General features: G+C 58.3%; 3 protein-coding genes and 1 pseudogene across 3 annotated transcripts, besides 4 other annotated features; 3 read left to right on the forward strand and 1 right to left on the reverse strand.

Moving 5' to 3' along the window:
- Positions 1-699: 699 nt before the first annotated feature.
- On the reverse strand, positions 700-1,185 carry TraAM80_05705 (uncharacterized protein; the record flags this gene model as incomplete). The annotated part of the gene is made up of 1 exon (XM_029382578.1): positions 700-1,185. The coding sequence occupies one exon, from the start codon at positions 1,183-1,185 to the stop codon at positions 700-702; it is 486 nt and encodes a 161-aa protein (XP_029237556.1).
- A 433-nt stretch (positions 1,186-1,618) lies between these two features.
- Positions 1,619-2,534, forward strand: TraAM80_05706 (UDP-Gal or UDP-GlcNAc-dependent glycosyltransferase; annotated as a pseudogene).
- A 316-nt stretch (positions 2,535-2,850) lies between these two features.
- Positions 2,851-2,875: a microsatellite.
- A 97-nt stretch (positions 2,876-2,972) lies between these two features.
- On the forward strand, positions 2,973-5,627 carry TraAM80_05707 (uncharacterized protein; the record flags this gene model as incomplete). Its single annotated transcript, XM_029382579.1, has 1 exon — positions 2,973-5,627. The coding sequence occupies one exon, from the start codon at positions 2,973-2,975 to the stop codon at positions 5,625-5,627; it is 2,655 nt and encodes an 884-aa protein (XP_029237557.1).
- Positions 5,628-5,661: 34 nt separating this feature from the next.
- Positions 5,662-5,680: a microsatellite.
- A 179-nt stretch (positions 5,681-5,859) lies between these two features.
- Positions 5,860-5,899: a microsatellite.
- Positions 5,900-5,991: 92 nt separating this feature from the next.
- Positions 5,992-6,021: a microsatellite.
- A 261-nt stretch (positions 6,022-6,282) lies between these two features.
- On the forward strand, positions 6,283-8,625 carry TraAM80_05708 (paraflagellar rod protein-like protein; the record flags this gene model as incomplete). The annotated part of the gene is made up of 1 exon (XM_029382580.1): positions 6,283-8,625. One exon carries the CDS (start codon positions 6,283-6,285, stop codon positions 8,623-8,625), a length of 2,343 nt encoding a protein of 780 aa, XP_029237558.1.
- Between the last annotated feature and the right edge of the window lie 209 nt (positions 8,626-8,834).

Raw genomic sequence — 8,834 nt, forward strand, 5'->3', positions numbered from 1 at the left:
ACAATTGCGCGGGGCCCAGCTGAACGGCCAACGAATTCAGCTGCAGTGCGCCGCCAGCTGCCCCGTATTCATGAGGTGAGCAGCCAACAACGGCGGAGGCCAATGAACGGAGAGCCCAGCCCAGCGAGAGGGAGGCGCAGGTGCGGAGTCTGCCAGACCACAGGGGTCTTGTCGCAGCCCACGCCACCGCCAGCCTCTTCCTACAGAGGCCTCCAGCAGGCCACAACTGCGGCCGATTGATGTGTGTTTTTGTTTTTCTGCAGGAGGGACCGTGTTGATGATAGTGGTGGTGGTGATGCAGACACCTGCAATTCAGGAAGGGTTGCAGGAGACGACGAAGGAAACCAGGCCGCAGGCGGCGACAACGGGAATCTGTTTAGAATTGCGGATTTCCGAAGCTTTGATGGTGCCATGCAGTGCCCGATGAGTTTGTCGCCCGACCGGCTGCTGGACGCGTTCGGAGTTGTTGCTCCCACACCAGCTACTCCGGGTGTTGCTGGCTTAATGACGTGGGAAAGCTTTTCCACATGGGCTTGTGCTCTTCAATTGAAGCGGGTGGCGGCGCAAGTCGCGGGGTTGGGCAGAAGACGTTGTGCCCAACTCTGAATTCAGCGGGTGGCAAGGAAGGCTTTTGGGGTTGCGGGTCTTGTTCACCCGGGATGCTGTGGACGAGCCCCAGCAGCGGGAGGAGGCCCCAGTTTAGCAGACATCATAGAAGGATAGGGAGAGGGAGAGGGAGACTGAGAGGTGAAAGGCTCCGCCACCAACTCCAACACGGTGGTGCGAATGCGGTGGGATCGGGCACCATGGCGGGACTTTTTGTATGAGCATTTGTGCTGCACTCTCGTGGGCCTGTGGCGGTAGTTGTGGGTTGTGGGGAGCCCTCTCAAACACGTCCAACAGCGATCCCCACAGAGCGGCGAGGTGTGTGTGTCGGCGGCGGCGTAGGGCAGGGCGCACCGCAGGTGATTCTTCTATAGTCGGAGGTGCGAGCCCTTCATGTGGTGGCACGAGGATTTGAAAAGAATTAGATTGGTCATTACTACATCTGCGTTGGCAGCGCGGGGCACTCATGCGGGTGCTGCGGAAGGGCAGTGCACATGCGCGTGCTGGAGTGGGGGAGGGGACGGCTGCCGTCGGTAAGGTTTTGCGGTAGCTGCGGAGAAATGCAGCGTGGGGCTGCATGGCGCCCGATGACAGTTCAGCGGAGATGCCATTGCGGGGTTGCGGAACAAACAACCAACGTGGGCACTGCGGAGACGAACGTGGAAGGCGGAGTGGGAGCTGCCGGTATTTTCACCTTGTGGATCGTTTCAATAAGCATGAATAGTTCCAATTTGCGTTGGACTTGCTATTGCCGACTGGAGTGAACTTGTTGAAGCTGTTGGGGAAAGTCGTGCAGGTATACACTGCGCCTCTTCCTCTTATTTTTATATCCTGTCAGATGAGGGGAAAGCTTGTACTATTGCGTGGTGCGGGGGGCGAAAAACCTCCTGCCCTGAAGGTGAAGGCGTTGTGTTGCGGAGCCGCGGGTGTGCCTTGATCTTTTGGTGTGTGCTGATGTGGCGGCCTCCATTCAAGTCCTCTTTTCTGAGCCTAGCGAGGAGGTCTCCCGCGGTCTTCCACTAGGCCTTCTAGAAAAGTGGGGCCGGCGGCACTACCTGACTGTGTTGGGCATTCCTTCCATGGACACCGAGTCGAGGCGAAGGCGGCGCAAGCTGCAGCGGTCGACGTGCTGGCGGTTCCCCGGTGTGGCGACGCGGGTGAGTGACTTCAGGGGTGCGATGCTTGAGCTGTACTTACTTGGGCGCCACCCGGAACACGGCTACAGCTACTCCGCCGTGCTGCGAGAGGAGGCGGGGTAGTGGCACGACGTGGTTGCGCTGCCGATGAATGAAGGCAGTGCGACCACGGACAAAAAAAAAGCTGGCACTGACTCCTGGGGAATGCGGGCTGAGATTAGCATGAGCGCAGGATGTACTTTTAGTTAGGGTTTGTGCTGCACATGTTCCCGAATGTCCCCTACCTTGCGAAGTGCGACGGCGACATCTTTCTTCGTGTGCTGCAGCGTAATTGCTGACCTTCGCACACTGCCCCGCTGCGGCCTTTACTGGGGGTTAGTGCTGATCTTCTTGGACAAGGTCCGCTACGTCCGTGGGTTGTGTGTGTGACGCTGGCGAGGGACGTTGCGGAGCAGGTTGTGTCGTACAAGCGGCTGCGGCATGCGGTGCTTCACCCGGAGACGGCGGCGCGCAGCGAGTACGTGGAGCTCATCATGACGAACGAGGGCGTGATGGCGGGGCGGGCGATTGAGTGGTTGGGGTACCCGCACGTGGTTGTACGCTGGCGAGAAGTTGTGCAGTTTTCAAGACACCAGGGAAGGCCACTTTTTCCGCCAAGCCACCGCGAACCCCATCGTAGTGCATCACCCACACGAAAGCGGTTACGGGGAGCCGATGGCCCGCCTTGGAAACGACACCGCGCTCCCTGCCAGAGGCTTCCGGCGGGGCGGCAGGTGCCACATCAGTTTTTTTGTGCCGTCGCTAAGTTGTGGTGCGCCCCTCTCTCGTCTCTTTTCGTTCTGCGTGTGTGTGTGGGAAGGGAGGGGGAGAGAAATAAGGCTGAGGACATTCCTTTTAGCAACCATGGTGCCTGCTGCTTTTTGCTTCTGGGCTGCTGCGTTTCTGTCGGGGCGACGCCCTCTCATTGCTGCCGCACAGTGGCCGTTGAGGGGTTTGGGGTGTTGTTGCTTGCAGGGGGTCCTGCTTTGCTGCTGGGATGTGTGCGGTGTTTCGGGCGTGGCGGACCCGCCCCCTCCATCTCTTCTCTTCCCGTTTCTCCTCTTATTTATCTCTCTCTCTCTCTCTCTCTCTCTGTGCCAGTAGTGCATGCGTGCCCAGGCTGGCAAACACCTTGGCTCCCACCCATCCACAAACACACAGTTGTATAGTTAGTAAAATAGGCGTATAGGGATGTCGCTCTCCGTGTCGGAACCGCTTGAGCTGCAGGGGCAGCGGGACACGGTGGTGGGGATGCGCCGCGAGTGGAACTTCTCCCTTACCTTTGTTCACCAGGCAGCGCGGGTAGTCATGCAGCTCTCACCACAGTGGGAGACCACATTTATTGACCCACGCGATTTTAAGCAGCTCAATCGGCTTGACCGTGACGTGAAGCACTGCCCCATGATGCCAGCGCTGCAGTACACCGATCTCAGTGCCGTCATGACGCCGAACAACGAGCTCTGGAGGGAGATCCCAAAGCGGGTATCCATCATGTACTCTCACATTCCCCCAGATATGACATTGGCGGCGTACTGCATCCGGAGCGTGCAGCACGTGCTGTCCGACCCCCGCGTCGTCTCCGTTGACGGCTCCACTGACCTGCTACATCTGCGCGTGGGTGACAAACTTCGTTGCCCGTATCGGCTTGGTGGCCAACGCAGTTTCCAATTCCGCTACCACGTCTCCGTAAAGTCGCAGCTGATAAAGGATATGGTGTACGCGATTGGCACGATCATCAACCAGCGTGGCTACCTTTGCACCGTGCAGTGCTCAGAGGAGGAGCTGGAGGGGTACGTGGCGAAGAACTTCCTGCCGCAGTACACCAGCCCGGACAAGTTTGCCGTAGACCAGGACGTGGAGTACGAGGAGATGTCATCAACGGTGCTGAAGGAGCAGCAGGAGCTCTTCGGGGAGCTGCGCTACTTTGATGCCGATGCCTCCGTGGCCTTCTCCATCCCCATGCACCCCATGCGGATACGCCCAGATTTTTCTCCAACGCAGACGGTTGGCGTGGGCTCCGTCGCCTGCATGACTCTGGAGCTCGACGTGCACCAGAAACTCATCGACGACTTTGCGGAGGCGGAGATCACGGGGATGCCAAAGTACAAGAATAACCAGGTGATCCTCTTCCTTGATGTGGAGGATGTCGCCCGCATGGGGTACCCACGCATCATGTCAACAGAACAGTACAGCCACCTCAAGACTAAGCGGCTGCTGGACATTTTCGCTGACGCCAGGCTCGTGGGGGCGCCCGTCACGAATCACATGGGAATTCGTACAGGCCGTAGCCGAACAGTGACATTCACCTACGAGCCGTTGAACGCCGTCGTGAAGGTCATGACTGTCTCCACTATTGTGGGCAGCCTCGGAGTCTCGGCCGTCTTTCTGACGAAGCTAGGCGGCGGCCTCTTCGACGCTCACCTCTACTTGTACCAGCAGTTTCTTGAGGGCATCAAGTTCTGCGAGCGCACTGCCGCGAAGACGCTCTTTAGCCGCTTCCGCACTGTGAACGTCCGCCTGCTGGAGCAGAGCCTGCCATGCGCGTACTCCGACGCCTCGGCAGAGGAGCGGCAGGCGATGGAGCAGCACCTCAAGTTTCTGCGTGAGTCAAACGACGGCCGGGTCGAGGGGGGCGTCGTGATTCAGGTGCCACCGGAGGAGGGCGGGTTGGAGAAACGTCACCGCCAGCACAAACGCAGTGTCTCTCCGCACTTCCGCAGGCGGTTAGTGTCTATGCACTCAACCGTGAACGACAGTGTGAGTGGGCATCACTCGGCGGGATCAAACAGCAGTCAGATGGTGGTCTTTCGTAGCAGCGAGAGCTGTGGTGAGCTCAAGTTCAGTGACGCCCTCTACGAGGAGGACGAGGAGACGTCCAATGACGAGGAAGGACCGCTCTTCTCGACCCTTGAGCTGTCTTTTCACAGCGGCTCGGAGATCAGCGTGACCGGCATCGTCCATCTGCGCGGGATAGCGCAGGAGGACTCCTTCATGGACGGGGATGAGGGTAGTGCCCCTCTGCCACACAGCGTCGTCGTCTTACCGAGTGACGGTGTTGAGGTTAGGGGTGAGCGGTCGGCAGCGACGTCGCTCGCACCGGCTCCAACACACCGTTCCCAAGAGCTCGTTACTCCGATACTCGCGGAAGTGGTGGATGGTGAGACACTGTGCCCGTCGTCGGAAATGACGGCGGAGCGACAGGCCGCGTTGCACTTCAGCACCGCCTCCGCTCCCCAAGACGGCGCAGAGAGCGGCATCGCGGAGGCGTCCCAGGGGACCCTGAATCAGCACCAGCAGGAGGAGAGAGATGAGGAGCAGCGGCACCAGCAGCAGCTTCGCGAGGTGCTCAAGGACAACGAGGCGGACATGTACTTTGGACCCTCTTTGCATGACATCTACGTGCGTTGCTGCGACATGCAGCGGTGCAAGCCGAACAGCTACTTGCTGAAGAAGCTGCCAACCGACCCGCGTTTCACCAACGGCGTATGCGAGTTAGACCTCAGTTCCAACTATCTGGGTCGAAATGGGTTTGTCGCGCTACTGAGTCTTATGGAGCACCTTCCACGGCTGCAGGTGGTGTACTTCAACGACATGTCACTTGACAACGTGGATGCCGAGAATCTCTGTGAGATGCTCGCCGGCAACAATAGCGTGCAGGAGGTGTACCTTCGCAACAACAGCAAGATCACACTCCCTGCAACGCGCCACTTCACACAGCTGCTGCGGGGGAATCCCAACATTACGGTGCTAGAGCTTGAGGGGACACGGCTGGGACACACTGTCATTAAGAAGTTAGGGGAGGATGCGAAGAAAAACGCCGTTAAGCGTAATGTGGATCAGGAATGACGAGCAGATGACTGTGGGGGGAGGTGTATGCGCTTCTCTCTCTCTCTCTCTCTGTGTGTGTGTGTGTGCCACTTTTCTCTCACTTTGCCGCTTTATACGACTCTGGCACGCGGTCTGTGCGTGTGTGGCTGGGGTGTGAGGGACATGTAAAATGTACAGTGTTGCTGCAACTGCTGTGCCCCCCGCTGCCTTTGCGCGTCTGCAGGGCAGTAGGCGGGGCGTTGAAGCAGTAAACAAAACTACAGCAACAAGAAAAACAGCAACAAGAACAAAGTTTTCATTGCTCCTGCCAGCGTTCCGCGGCTCGTTGCGGGCGGGAAGTGGGGAGGGATGCAACCCTCGACATGAGCCGCTGCGTCTGCAACTCTCTGTCTCTCTCTCTCTCTCTCTCTCTTTTTTTTCTTCTGCCTTCTTTCCCTCGCTTTGCCCCAAAGTAAGGAATCATAGCGTCCCTTGTAAGGCAAAGAGCGAGGGGTGGGACGCCGGTGAAGAAGAAATACGACAAAAACAGACAAAGGTTAGGGGGAAAAAAGCAGAAAACAACAACAGAGGCGAGTTACTATTGTGCAGTTATTTTGGTCTCCACTTGGCGTTTTTTTTGTTCTCCTTGCGTGCGTGTCTCGCTGCGCAGCTGCAAAGGGTTTTCACGTGCCACATGTACCCGGAGCGACGCCCGTATGCAACGACGGTGAGCCACGGCGGCTACTTGTCGAAGCCGCTGCTTCCACCGGTGGAGGCGCTTCGCATTCTGAACAGCCCCATTGGCATTGATGTGCCGCGCTCCATTCGCCTCGACACCCAGACGGCGGTGGCGCCGGGGGACTTGATGCGACAAACTCCCTCCAGACCTCGCACAGCTGGCAGACCGTCCTCGGCGCGTGGTGTGCCGATGTTTAAACCGCCCACACTGGAGTCTGCATCGCCGTTCTCCTTCAAGGAGAAGGATTACCACAACTCTCAGCAGACCGCCCTCAACGCACAGTTGAATAACGCGGTGGAGGAGCTGTTTAAGGTATGGCGCCGAAAGGTGCGTGACCTTCAAAACTACCTCAACGTTTATCCCATGCAGAGTGCAACATCTAGCACGTTGACGGCAGATGCAATGATGAACTATTTTCAGGGTTATCGCTCCATCGATGTGCTACCGGTGACGATGGAGCAGCTGGTGAAGGAATTTAAGCTGGCGTCCACGCCGGAGATGCTGGGCGACATTCAAAACAGCCCAGCGTTGTCAACAGAGCATATTCGCCGCACCCTCAACGCGCTGTTGAGCGCCAAACACTTTTTGGCTCCGCTGGAGCACTACGTTCAGGAGCTGGAGGCCCTTGCGTTACTGGCGCTGCGGGATGAGCCCTGCGAAGAAGTGGGGGGTGTTCAGCGGGGTCCGGTGTGGCTGAGCAAGGCAGCCGTCGCCCTACATGAAAAGTTCCACTACAACCCCTCCGAGTACGCCCTGAGGGAGCTGCGGAAAAGTGATGAACCACTGAGGCGACTGGAGCGCCGGGTGATGGAGGCGAAGGAACAAAAAGAACGCGCTATCGATGAGGAGCTTCCGGGGGAAGCGCTGAGCTGCCTCACATCACAGGTGGACCTCAGCAATGACCTGCTGCTTGCGAACAAGGCTCGCCTGGAGCTTGTGCGTCTACACTCCGATGACGTGCGTGATATGAAGCCACTCATAGACACAGTCATTGCGGACGCCCGTCGCAGTGTGGAGTTGCTGAAGGGGCGTATTGAGCGGGACCTCCCGCTGGTGAAGAAGGACCTGGAGAGCCTCCGTAACGACACACAGAACACGGAGGATCACATCCAGTACCTAACTAAGGTGGACTCCGACGCCAACAAGGAGGCTCGCAAGGAATTTCGCAAGCTGGAGGACAACGAAAGAGATCTTTGGGAGCTGCTGCTTCAGACAATACAGAAACTGGTAAACATCTCAGATGAAAAGAAGGACTTTGTTCAGAAGCAACTTCGGCTCCGCGAACAACGGGCGTATGACATGGGACAAGCCTTGGAGCTTCTGAAGACCCAGCAGCAGTACAACGAGCTCTTGCGCAGCTGCGACGACACTCTCTGGCGGTGGTCCAGTGTGGCGGAGGTGTACGAGACGTACGTGGAGGCGTATGTGCCGAAGCTGCTTAAGAAGTTGAACGACGCGGAGGAGGCGGACCAGATCCTCTACAACCGTGAGGCCCAGGAGTACGTTCGCCGCTATGAAATGTTTGAGTACGCGGTGGAGGAGGGCCGTGCCACCCGGCAGGTTCACGCGGACCGACTGAAGGTGCTGCAGCGCTCAAAGAAACTGGACGTGGAGCGGGCGATGGAGACGCTGGATCCGCATCTTGAAAAGTACAACAAGGAGCTGCAAGAGTCCCAGGCGCAGCTGGAGGAGGCGGAGGCGTACATCAACCTTGTGGGGAGCCTACAGCGCGAGCGCCGAGGCGACGTGGAGCCCATCCTGCAACACGTCATCATGCACAATCGCACGGTGAGGACCCAGCAGCCGGAGCTGGAGGGCCCGGCGGAGACGCTGCTGCTGAGGGACAAACTGCAGGCGCGCGGCGTCGTCCAGGCAGAGACGACGTTCCCCGAGGAGACCCACGTCAGTCCGACGTCAACGATCCCTGTGCCTTCCTGTGGCGCGGATGGGAGGCCAGTCGTGGCGGACACCGACCTAGCAGTGGTGTCGGGCTTTTCCACCGCCTCGCCGCTGATGGCCACCGTTGCCCACCCGCACGTTCAGGCCCGCACGGTTGGCATCAACCACGAGGAGGCGTTTCTCGAAAAGTACCGCCGCTTCACTGACGAGGAGCAGTGCGCCGTGGAGGCGGCGGATGGGAAGGTGCGGAAGGCCCGCCACGAGCTGGACAAACTCGGTCTAAAGTACGACAACATGGATTACGTCAGGATGCAGCTCGGCACAAAGGAGCAGAGACACACCTCTCCCCTCGACGATGGGAGTCGCCACGGCGCTTCTGGTGAAGTGAGAGCTCAGTGATACAGTTGGTGTGCGACGAAAAAATACAACAATAACAGCAACCGATCCATTCCGTTTTTTTTTTTCATCCTCATTTCCAGTGCTTCTTACCTCCCCACCCCTCCACCTCGCCGTTTGTTCGAGTGCTTTTGTGGTTCCGCCTCCTGCATCGTCACTGTTGCCTTGTTTCGCGGTTTCTCTCTTTGTGTGTGTGCGCGACCGCGTGGGAT

This window comes from Trypanosoma rangeli, assembly GCF_003719475.1.
Source record: "Trypanosoma rangeli strain AM80 chromosome Unknown Tra_15.4_contig_00192, whole genome shotgun sequence".
NCBI lineage: Eukaryota > Euglenozoa > Kinetoplastea > Trypanosomatida > Trypanosomatidae > Trypanosoma > Trypanosoma rangeli.